Source organism: Pseudophryne corroboree, chromosome 2 (genome assembly GCF_028390025.1).
Source record: "Pseudophryne corroboree isolate aPseCor3 chromosome 2, aPseCor3.hap2, whole genome shotgun sequence".
In the NCBI taxonomy this organism is placed as follows: Eukaryota; Metazoa; Chordata; class Amphibia; order Anura; family Myobatrachidae; genus Pseudophryne; species Pseudophryne corroboree.
In genome coordinates this window covers 571,320,756-571,332,960 of record NC_086445.1, presented here as the reverse complement: position 1 = coordinate 571,332,960, position 12,205 = coordinate 571,320,756, and the positions used below count along the sequence as shown (strand labels likewise).

At 48.3% G+C, this 12,205-nt stretch overlaps 1 protein-coding gene across 2 annotated transcripts in view; it reads right to left on the bottom strand.

The window, feature by feature from the left end:
* The window catches only part of TRAPPC3 (trafficking protein particle complex subunit 3), a 110,221-nt gene that overhangs the window by 74,891 nt on the left and 23,125 nt on the right, over positions 1 to 12,205 (bottom strand). Inside the window, exon 2 of one of the 2 annotated variants that reach the window (XM_063954412.1) lies at positions 1,841 to 1,917. The exons of the other annotated variant lie outside the window; for it this stretch is intronic. Within the exon in view, the coding sequence (XP_063810482.1) occupies positions 1,841 to 1,843 (3 nt within the window). The 5' untranslated portion in view covers positions 1,844 to 1,917. The remainder of the gene's footprint in view (positions 1 to 1,840; positions 1,918 to 12,205) is intronic. 2 annotated transcript variants of the gene reach the window in all.

Below are 12,205 nucleotides of genomic sequence, written 5' to 3'. Positions count from 1 at the left end.
TGTGGAGCCCAATGTACCCCGCAGAAGAAAACAAGATTTATGGTAATAACTTACCGTTGTTAAATCTCTATCTGCGAGGTACACTGGGCTCCACATGGCGCCCACCCTGACGCACTTAACTTCTTTGGGTTGGTTTTGGCATAGCCGCTGACACCCTCTCCTGTGGTGTGTGGTGTAATTGGCTAAGTGCGATTGTCGTCTCTGGTACCTGCTACTGCATTGGGCTGGTTAACGAAACTGAGCTCCCTGTGCGTGGAGGCGGGGTTATAGAGGAGGCGGTGCTGTGCATCTTGGGAACAGTCAAAAGCTTTGAGCCTGTTGGTGTCTCGGATCAAGATCCTACTCTACACCCCGATGTTAATCCTTGTGGAGCCCAGTGTACCTCGCAGAAAGAGATTTAACAACGGTAAGTTCTTACCATAAATCTCGTTATTGTGTTGCTTATCACTGTATGGCGCTGCAGACTCTGTGTGGCTACCTAAACAAACATATCCAGCACTGCAGGATCAGTCCCTCTGCACCGTGGATTATTCTACCCCAGGATTATGTCCTTTTTCCAGTTTTTACTGAAGACCTTTTTCAATTTATTTATTAGTACTGAATTAACTTACAAAGGACCATTTATACTTATCATTCATATTTGTTTTGGGCTCATACTTAATTTTTTTTTAAAGAGATCTTCCCTATTAACCTTTTTTGTTCTACGTTCTCTTTTGATTGAATAAACTTTATTTATAAATGTTGAGTTGTTTCTATAATATGTTCCTCAGAAATGTTTCTATCACAACTGTTCTTTTTATCCTGGTGAATTGGCTAAAGGGAATCATTTCCAGCCAATTCATATAATGCTGACTGCTGCTTTCTATATGCCCATTGGAATCTGTAGGAAACTTATTTAAAATTGTAACACAAAGTTTTATGTGGCTGCTCATCTGACCAATGTTTTTTTTTTTTTTGGAACAGATCAAATCCTGTCAAAATGAGGTAGACATTCTTAGGGTAGCATACCTTCTCCCTCCTGGGGCTTACTGGCTCTCATCGTCCGAAGTCAGTGTATTCTCACCCCTTTGTCTTACACTCTTTCAGCATATGGGTCGATGTCAGACAATTTTGTCTAGCCCCTATCCCTAGGCCTCTTATGCCTCTATTAATGAACCCTGATTTTTCCCTCTGTATGTAACCACCCTGCTTTCTCACCTTGGCTAGCATAACTAGTGTAACATATCTAAATGACCTATCCTGTGGAACCTCTGTCCCCTAGTTTTCTGAATTCAAAGAATAAAATGTAATTCCACACAAAAAATGTTGTATCAATTCTTGCAACTAAGGCATTTCCGCAGAACAGCCAAAGATTGAATAACCATTTGTCCGTTATCTTTATTTTAATCACTGTGCAAGTATCAAATATAGGCCTGATCTCAACTCTCTATGGTGAGCTCAAAACCTCTGCATCTTAGTTTAAGTATCCTCATAAATTGGCGTGGGAGTCAGACCTGGGGGAGTCTCTGGATAATGAGACTGGCAGAAGATTCCCTGGAATGGGGCTGAGAGACAGCAGCACATGATCAGACATATCCTTCTATCTGTTCTGGTGTGCACTCATCCATAGCGTTCTGCTACTGTTAGGGAGCTGTTAGGTGATACACAGGTGATTTCACTTGTGTTGATGACCTCACTGTGGGACAGATAAAAAGGCTGCACTCCGACAGTTACTTAGTCTTGTGAAAGTCCCGAAAATTGATAGGACAAAACGCGTTGACGTCACCTCATGTTGGAGTACCGCCCAATTCAAACATCTCAACTTAAACGCTCTTGCCGCCTCTGCTGGTGTGCCGCTCACCATGGTCTCCTGTCGCTCCTGTTGTCGAGCTGTCTACTGTGGTCTCTGGCCGCTCTTACTGCCATACCGCCCACCAGCTGAAAATACACAACGGTACCCGTCAGGATAAAGATCCCTGCACTAGTGCTAAAGTGCCGGCGGAGGAAATATACACTCAGAAGGGGTAACTATTAAACACAACACAAAATCCTGCTTGATCGGGTAAAAATCACAGTGGAAATCACCCTGCACTGGGACGCCAGTGACAGGAAGATTGGAGACTATATATCCCCTCTGTAGTTGTGAGACTATTGCTCCTTATTACAGACATGTGTATATAGGCTGCGAGTATTAGCGGCTGTTCTAAGTGACATTGAGCGTTTATACTGAGAAGTCATTAGTTTACAAATCTTATATTATTGGCCAAACCATCTACCAGTTTTATTGGTATTTTATAGCCTTTTTTGGCATATTTATGCTAATACATGCTATTGTATGTTCTTTATCCCTGTGTGTCAATTCTAGCTGCTACATTTGTTTCAGCATTTTTCATTGTGACTGTATGTGTTTTAGTAAATATTTGTATCTTAAACATGTCGCTTGGATTCTGTGAGTGAAAGCAAACACTTGTTAATCATTTACTGTGGTCTGATTTACGTAGCGCACTTACTCATTGTGTTATTTACTGTAGCCCCACCAGCCAAAGGTACACTTAACCAGGAGCTTGGATTTAGTGAAGTGCATAGGCATAGGTATACAGGGGTGTAGTATGTTATGCCGGCGGGCCAGCATACCGGCGCCGGAATCCAGACCGACAGCATACCAACAGCTGGGCGGGCGCAATGCTATCTATTCTCCCTCCATGGGGGTCGTAGACCCCCAAGAGGGAAAAGAACTGTTGGTATACCGGCGGTCGGGATTCCGGCGCCGATATGCTGGTCACCGGGAGCCCGACCGCCGACCAAGTGAAGACCACCCTTGTACAGCTATTCTCACAGTTACACAGACAAATCGCGGAAATAGAGCAGAGCATACAGTAGACCAGCCAGTCGTGCATTTAAGTAGATAGTGGAGAATATTGCAGGGTCCACCACGGAGCTGAGTACTACACATCCGTGTGGCCAGAGGCTGGCTGGCAACTTTTAGCCTGGGGGCAAATGCAAGCAAGTGGCTCTGGTTATCCACAAACATATGACAATGGAAAAATGGGCATAAACCCAGTATTCGTACAAGCATATCTCCACTTATGGCTAAAAAAGTGTAATTGGGATGAAACAGGCAGTCTCATGTAGATAAAGCTCAGTGAGGGCGTGTAGACAGAACTGCAGCGACAGAGATGGGTGTAAAATTATGGGGTTTATTTACTAAACTTGGATGGAGATAAAGTCGACGGAGATAAAGTACCAGCCAATCAGCTCCTAACTGTCGTGTCACAGGCTGGGTGTGAAAAATGACTGTTAGGAGCTGACTGGCTGGTACTTAATCTCCGTCCAAGGCTTATTAAATAGACCCCTATGTCTGTTACGATTCGCATCTTGTGTAGTCTGATATACAATGTTCATGATTCGTAGCAAACCAAACATACGTATAGAGGTCGACGTACCACAGGATGTATACAGCTCTGCATAGGGGTGAACAGGGTTGGACTGGCCCACAGGGGTACAGGGGAAACCACTGGTGGGCCCTACTGCCTACTGCCTGGGGCCCCTCCTCCTCCTCTAGGGATAAGGTTCCAGACTATGCACTTGAATTATACACACTGAATGTTACCTTATTCCATGGGCCCCTATCACTGCATATCCCCGGTGGTCCCTTCAATCCCCAGTCCGACACTGGGGGTGAATATACACAGTTTTTACCAATTACTGTATGCAAAGCGTGAGCATATGTGTCCAAGTCCACCTATCCCAGAGGGAGAAACTGGCATCTCTTACAAACAATACTACAGAAAATCTACATGCAAACATTAGCGGTAGCACTGGGTCTGGTCAAACACCAAGACACTGCATAAAAACTGATTAAAACAAGTAATTAATAAAGTTCCACTCTACCTGTAAAAACAAATAAGAATATTACCAACCTGGCATTAAAACATATTATTTAATCCTTAAAACAATTTGACACACATACACTAACAATTTCAGAAAAATTGTTCCCATTTTACATTGATAAAAGAAAAAAATCCCATTGTTTTTAATTTTCCATTAATAAGTAGACACCACCCCCCAAACTTCCCTCCCCCCCCCCCCCCCCCCGCCACAAACACACACTCCGACCTGACAACTTCCTACTGAGGCAGTCTCTTCTGTTTCTTTGCACTGTAGCTTCCCTCTGCTGAGTCCGTACTCCTTGCTGCAGTGTGCCCTTCTTGGGGGATAGGACGTCATAACATATCGTCCCCCAGCCCACCGTCACAATAGCTTGCTAATAGATGAGCCGGAGACAGCCCAGCCAGGGGCACCACTCGTATCAGCGTCAGGCACTTGAAATTTGTCTCTGAGTCTATAGCAGGCTAAATTAACACTCACTGGGTATCACACCAGCCAGACCTCCCTCCCTAGAAGCCCGCAGAGCAGCGTGACTATGACTCCAGGCTGCTCAAGAAGTTGTGTGGAGACTGACAGGGATAGACAGCCTTCCCTGGCTGGCCCCAAATGCTTAAGAGAGTACCGCCGTAGTGGCATATGTCACCCTGGCCTATCCCGCCACTCTTGTGCTCAAACACGGTGATGACTGGTTAATGGCACCATTTTGATGAAAGAGCAGTTGCTTCAGTTATGGAGCACTATGGTGGTTATTGCAGTAGCACACTCCATATATGAACCGTTTTATGCCTTTAGTTGCATTTCCTGGAGCTTATGTCATTTGTTCATACATAGCCCCCTGAGTCACGGACTGCAGTATCACCGACCAGGGTTGAACTGGGCCAAAGGTTTACCGGGGGAAACCCCTGGTGGGTCCCACCTCCTCCTCTATGGATCAGGTTCCAGACTGTGGCCTTGACTTATACATTAAACATATGTTACCTTATACTGCAAAGGACTATGCTGTATTCTCTACAGTGCATTTCTGTTATTTATCTGGTATATTATCATGCATTCACTAGCAGTAATTACTAAATAGATTTATCAAGGAGCCCAAACCATGTACTTTGTAATGGTTAGGCAAACCAATGTGGTTGGATACACCCTCTTTGGAGACTGGCCACACCCCCAAAACTGGGCCCCTACCACTGCAATCCCCGGTGGGCCCTTCACCCTTCAGTCCAACACTGTCACTGACAACACTGCAATTGCATAAAAAGAGCACATTGATTATATATAATACAGTGAACATGCAATAGAGATTGACTTCCATTAGAAGAAATAATCCTTGTGGTACTATTCAGATGGTATTACTATGTATGGTGAAAGTCACTGGGTGATTACAGCATTTACATCTTAGGATGTTAGATGCCTGTACCAGGAAATCATCTGCGTCACTCTTTACTGTAGACACAAGATAACTTTACTTGAGTCTAGCTATAACCACTCACTTCTCTTGGAATCTCCCATGCATCACTATATTGAGGTCAGGCTTTTGCTTCCCGCATGACATCATTACATACATTAATAGTCATTTGTGTTATTTTTGAGTTTACTTTTTTCTTACATGTTATAGCTAGATATATGAGCAAAAACAAGCGTTGTTATACCTACCATAATATCGCACGTTGCGTAAGGCTTCAGCGGGATCTCGCAACGAAGGGGATCTGCCCCTAAAAATTTGTACCTTTGTGTATTTAAGTACCCCTTTGCATGCATGTGCATGAGTGATGCTCATGGTGCCTGAGGAAACTACCTCCTAAAGTGTATCGGCTGGGTTGGAGCATTTGAATATCCACTCTGATGCACTGTAAAAAGAAATACTATTTGTAAATTTAAGAACATACCAAGTACAAGAAAGAAGAAATCCTCCCTCTCTTTGATAAGTAAACTGTTACAAAACGGTAAAAAAAAAGAACAAGAAAAAAAGATGAAATACGAGATAGTGCTCACTAGAGGGACCCATGGAGGTATTGAACTTCCAGTTACAGTATGCATGAGTGACACCTCCTTTGCGATGCTGAGCCCCAACAGATGCTTTCTCTTCTTTACAGAGCTGCAATTAATCAGACTCAGGGCCTATTTCAGTCAGCATGGGTCGTAGATGTGCAAAAAGAATCTACAACCCATTACACTGACATGCAGGGGTCTGGCCAGCACAGGGGGGGCAGGAGCTGGCAAATCCGCCCCACATGCACCCCCCTCCCCCCCCAACATGAGAGTGCATTGCAAAACGGAGATGCTCTTGCATGCTTAAGGTTATCGGCGATATTCATTCCGGGAGTCCTGAATTGGGGAGCGGACTTTCTCAGTCGTCAGGACATACACGCCGGAGAGTGGGGCCTCCATCCAGAAGTGTTTCAAATCCTAGTGGAAAAGTGGGGCCTTCCAGACGTGGATCTGATGGCGTCTTGACACAATCACAAGGTTCCGATCTTCGGAGCAAGAACAAGGGATCCTCAAGCAGCATTTGTGGATGCGCTAGCGGTGCCGTGGAGGTTTCGGCTGCCGTACGTGTTCCCTCCGGTGTCACTCCTGCCCAGGGTAATTCGGAAGTTCAAGCAAGAAAGAGGAATCCTGCTTCTCATAGCTCCAGCATGGCCCAGACGGCACTGGTTCTCAGACCTGCAGGGCCTATCGTCAGAGCGTCCAATTCTACTTCCACAACGCCCAGACCTCCTCGTTCAGGGCCCCTGTGTCTACCAGGACCTAGCCCGGCTGTCTTTGACGTTGTGGCTCTTGAAGCTTCCGTCTTGAGGGCTAAGGGTTTTTCTGAGGCGGTCATTAAAACTATGTTGCGGGCCCGGAAACCGGCTTCTGCCCGGATTTACCATAGGGTCTGGAATTCTTACTTTGCTTGGTGAGCATCTGACAATTATGACGCTTCCAAGTTTAGTACAGCCAAACTTTTGGCTTTTCTGCAGCAGGGCCTGGATTGAGACCTGCGTCTGGCCTCACTCAAGGTTCATATTTCTGCCTTGTCGGTGTGGTTTCATACTTTCACTCAGGGTGTGTTGTGTATCCAACCTCCCTATGTCCCGCCTGTGGCTCCTTGGGACTTGTCGGTGGTTTTGGAGGCGTTACAAGAGTCTCCGTTTGAACCCCTTGGTTCAGCTGATCTTAAGTGGCTTTCACTTAAGGTGGTGTTCTTGCTGGCTATTGTCTCTGCTAGAAGAGTGTCGGATTTGGGTGCCCTATCCTGTAGTTCCCCATATCTGATTTTTCACCGTGACCGGGCGGTCCTTCGGACTCGTTCCGGTTATTTACCGCAGGTGGTTTCTTCATTCCACCTTAATCAGGAGATTGTGGTTCCGGCCTTTGTCTCTCCTGACTTGTCTCCCAAAGAGCGGTCTTTGGATGTGGTACGGGCTCTCCGTATCTATGTGAAGAGAACTGCTTCTATTCGAAAATCTGATTCTCTCTTTGTTTTGTTTGGATTTCACAAACGTGGCTGGCCTGCTCACAAGCAGACCCTGGCCAGATGGATTAGAATGGTGATTGCACATGCTTATGTGAAGGCTGGTCTGTCAGCTCCTGATCACATTACGGCCCATTCTACTCGGTCTGTTGGACCTTCTTGGGCGGCCCAACGTGGTGCGACCCTTGACCAATTGTGCAAGGCGGCTACGTAATCCTTAGTGAACACGTTCATAAAGGTTCTATGCCTTCGATACTGCCGCTTCCCAGGATGCTTCCTTTGGACGCCGGGTTCTTGTGCCCACTACAGTGCGTCCCCTCCCATAAGGAACTGCTTTAGGACATCCCCATTGTCCATCCTTGTGGAGCCCAGTGTATCCAGCAGCAGAAAACGAGTTTTATGGTAAGAACTTACCGTTGTTAAAACTCTTTCTGCGAGGTACACTGGGCTCCACAAGGCGCCCACCCTGACGCACTTAGCTTCTTTGGGTTGGTATGGCATTAGCCCCCGCTGACACTTCTCCTTTCGTGAGAGTGTGATGCATGTGGCTACTAACTGTTGTCGTCTCTTTCCTGCTACTGCATTGGGCTGGTTAACTAAAAACTGAGCTCCTGTGCTGGGAGGCGGGATTATAGAGGAATCGGCGCTGTGCATCTTGGGAACAGTCAAAGCTTTGAGCCTGTTGGTGCCTCGGATCAAGATCCTACTCTACACTCCATTGTCCATCCTTGTGGAGCCCAGTGTACCTCGCAGAAAGAGTTTTAACAACGGTAAGTTCTTACCATAAAACTCGTTTTTGCGGTTTCTGAGTAGCACTGGACATACTCAGCCCTTGCAATCACTTCAGTCTTTTTGGTCCCGGAATTGACGTCAGACACCTGCCCTGCAAACGCTTGGATACGCCTGCGTTTCTCCAAACACACTCAGAAAACGGTCAGTTGCCACCCATAAACACCCTCTTTCTGTCAATCTCCCTGTGATCGGATGTACGAATGGATTCTTCGTTAAATGCATCGCCCAGCAACAATCCGCTTTGTACTCGTACGACGTGCCTACGCATTGCGGGGCATGCGCAGTAGTAACCTGTTCACTGCGCTGCAAAAAACGGCAGCGAGCGATCAACTCGGAATGACCCCTATGTTAGCTTCTGGGTGCTATGGCACTCACACGGTGTTAAATGCACACTTGGGGCTTACTGCGCAGAGTAGCTGCAGTAATTTAATAGCTCAGGGCAAAGTTGCAGTGGCACAGTAAGTAAACCTGTCCAAGTATATGTATGATTAACAAATCCTTTGCTAACTGGCAAGGGAAGTATTTTTATTCTCATTTATACCAGTAAAGAATTCATAAATAAAAGGTTTAAAAATAAAATAAATAAAACGGTCTCAGAAAACGTGGATGGTCACAAATGTGCTGACTTCATTACACACCTGACTGCACACAGTTTTATTAGGAATCCGGTCATGATCCCGGCGGTCGGTATCCCGGCTGTCAAAAGGCAGACGCCGGAATGCCGACACTGATCAGAATGCCGGTGCTGGCATCCCTAATAGGATTTCAATGCCAGTACCGGCTCCCAACAACCAGGATCCCATTGAAGTGACTGCTATGTTGGTGGTGGTGGGGTGTTAGGTTTAGGCTGCAGGGGGAGGGTTAGGGTCAGGCTGCAGGAAGGTGGGGTTAGGTTTAGGCCGCAGGGAGGGGGGTTGGGGTTAGGCACCAACTGGGAGTATTAGGTCGTGGGGGAAGGCTTATTGGTGGTCATTTGATTGCTGCCGTTTTTAGCAGAATTGCGTTCAGGCTAAAAACCGGCAGTTCTTTCCATGCGTATGGGCCGCAGGGCGCACGCGCTAAGCACTTTCACAGAAAACGATGCAAGTTTACACAGGGCCGAGCGACCCTTTTCAGTCGCTCTGCTGATCGGTGAGTGATTGACAGGAAGTGGGTGTTTCTGGGCGGAAACTGAGCGTTTTTCGGGAGTGTGCTAAAAAACGCAGGTGTGCCAGACGAAAACGCAGGAGTGGCTGGGGAAACGGGGGAGTGGCTAGCCGAACGCAGGGCGTGTTTATGACGTCAAACCAGGAACCAAACAGTCTGCAGTGATCGCAATCTAGGAGTAAGTCTAGAGCTACTCAGAAACTGCAGGGAAATATTTAATAGCAGAACTGCTAACCTGCTAACCTTTCGTTAGCAATTCTGCTAAGCTAAGATACACTCCCAGAGGGCGGCGGCCTAGCGTTTGCAATGCTGCTAAAAGCAGCTGGCGAGCGAACAACTCGGAATGAGGGCCATTGTTAGGCTGTAGTAAGGGAGGGTTAGGGGGGTAAGGTAACTTTCTTCCCGACCCTTGTTGGGATTCTAAACAGCGAGATGCCGTGGTCGGTATTCGGTCCACAGGAATCCCAACCACTGGCATTTCAACCCCAATCCTTCTGATACATCCCAGTCCTCCACTCAGCAATACAGTTGTCGCTGGCACCAAGAGCAGACTCGACTGAAATTCAACATCTAAGGATTACTGTCTGATAGTGAACACAAACCTATCACTGACCTGGTCGAAGGGTGTTGTGGACTCGGGGCTTCTTCCGGTGACAGGGAAGAGGAACCGCTACTGGGTCGCAATAGAGATGGCCGGATGTAGGTCTTCTTCATACAGGATGAAGACGGTAAGCAGGAAGCACGGAGGAATGATGAAGGTCTCCTGAAAAACAAGACTAGTGAAAGTGCTGAGTGCTGAGGTACAGAGATGCTGGTATTATTGAGGTGCTGAAGGCACTGAGGTGCTGAGACACCGAGGTACTGAGGTGTTGGAGTTCTGTGATACTAAGGTGCAGAGGCTCCGAGGTGCTGAGGTTCTATGGTGCTGGGGCACCGGAGTGCTGAGGAACAGAGGCACTGAGGTGCCGAGGTACTGAGGTGCTGATGGCGCTCAGGCGCCTTGGTGGCACGGAGGTGCGTGATAGCGCTCGGGCGCTTGGAGGCACGGAAGTGCGTGATGGCGCTCGGGCGCTTGGAGGCACGGAGGTGCGTGATGGCGCTCGGGCGCTTGGAGGCACGGAGGTGCGTGATGGCGCTCGGGCGCTTGGAGGCACGGAGGTGCGTGATGGCGCTCGGGCGCTTGGAGGCACGGAGGTGCGTGATGGCGCTCGGGCGCTTGGAGGCACGGAAGTGCGTGATGGCGCTCGGGCGCTTGGAGGCACGGAGGTGCGTGATGGCGCTCGGGCGCTTGGAGGCACGGAGGTGCGTGATGGCGCTCGGGCGCTTGGAGGCACGGAGGTGCGTGATGGCGCTCGGGCGCTTGGAGGCACGGAGGTGCGTGATGGCGCTCGGGCGCTTGGAGGCACGGAAGTGCGTGAAGACACTGGAGACACTGGGACACTGGAGACACTGGAGACACTGGGACACTGGAGACACTGGAACACTGGAGACACTGGAGACACTGGAGACACTGGAGACACAGCGGAAAATAGGAACAAGGGAGCTCTGGAAATCACTGCTTCAGACAAGCAGAACGATGATACACAGGCGCCGGCTCCCTGCTCGGCGTCTGGCTTTGAACCTCCCGCCTTGGTCTGATTGGCGGAGCGGGCAGATGACGTCAGCCCCGCTCCGCCTACCTAATCTAAAGCAGCATGGCGGCGCCCTCGCTCCGGGAGCCGCCGGAGAGACCCGCCGACCCGACGCCGGACCCCCGAGGCCGCCGGAGGGGAGAGACGCCAGGCCATCCAGGACACCCGCAGCGGTAAGCGCGGCCGCCGCTGCCCGCGGGGTGTGACAGTACCCCCTCCTCCAGAAGTGGCCCCTGGACACTTTCCGGGTTTAGTTGGATGTCTGGAATGGAAGATTCGAACCAGTCGGGGAGCCATTACCTCAGTAGCATTGATCCAACTTCTCTCTTCAGGACCATAACCTTTCCATTCTACCAAGTACTGTAATTTCTTATGAAAATAACGAGAGTCAAGAATAGCTTTGATTTCAAATTCTGTCCCAGCTTCAGACACAGTAGTAGTTGGCCTAGGAGATGCTGAGTGGAACCGATTTAGAATGAGGGGGCGGAGGAGAGAGACGTGGAAGGAGTTTGGAATTCGAAGGTGGGAAGGCAACTCCAATTTGCAAACGACCGGGTTCAAGACTTGCCGCACTGAGAAAGGACCAATGAACCTTGGGGCAAATTTCATGGTGGGTACTTTCAAACGAAGATTGCGGGTAGAGAGCCATACCTTGTCACCAACCTTATATTGAGGAGCTGCTCGTCGTTTCCTATCCGCAAAGAATTTATAGCGACCGGAAACCCTCTTAAGATTGGCATGAACTCGGCTCCAAATTTGAGTGAAATGTCGAAGAGTTGAGGCTGCAGCAGGAACTTCTTCTGGAGGACAAATGGGCAACTCCGGAACTTGGGGATGAAATCCATAATTAATAAAGAATGGAGACTCACCAGTAGAAGAATGATAAAAATGGTTGTGGGCAAACTCAGCCCACGGCAACAACTCCACCCAGTTATCTTGAGAAGGGGAAAGGTAAATACGGAGAAAAGTCTCTAGATCCTGATTGACGCGTTCAGTTTGCCCATTAGTCTGTGGATGGTAAGCAGAAGAGAATTTGAGCTTAATTTGTAGAGTTGAACAGAGGGCTCTCCAGAATCTCGCTGTAAACTGTACTCCCCGATCTGAGACTATTTCCAGAGGTAACCCGTGCAGGCGGAAATGCTCTTGGATGAATAACAGGGCCAACTTGGAAGCGGAGGGTAATCCGGTCAACGGAATAAAATGTGCCATCTTAGAGAATCGGTCAATGATCACCCAAATGGTGTTATGACCCTTAGAGAGCGGTAATTCAGTAACAAAGTCCATCGAGATATGAGTCCAAGGCTTTTTAGGAATG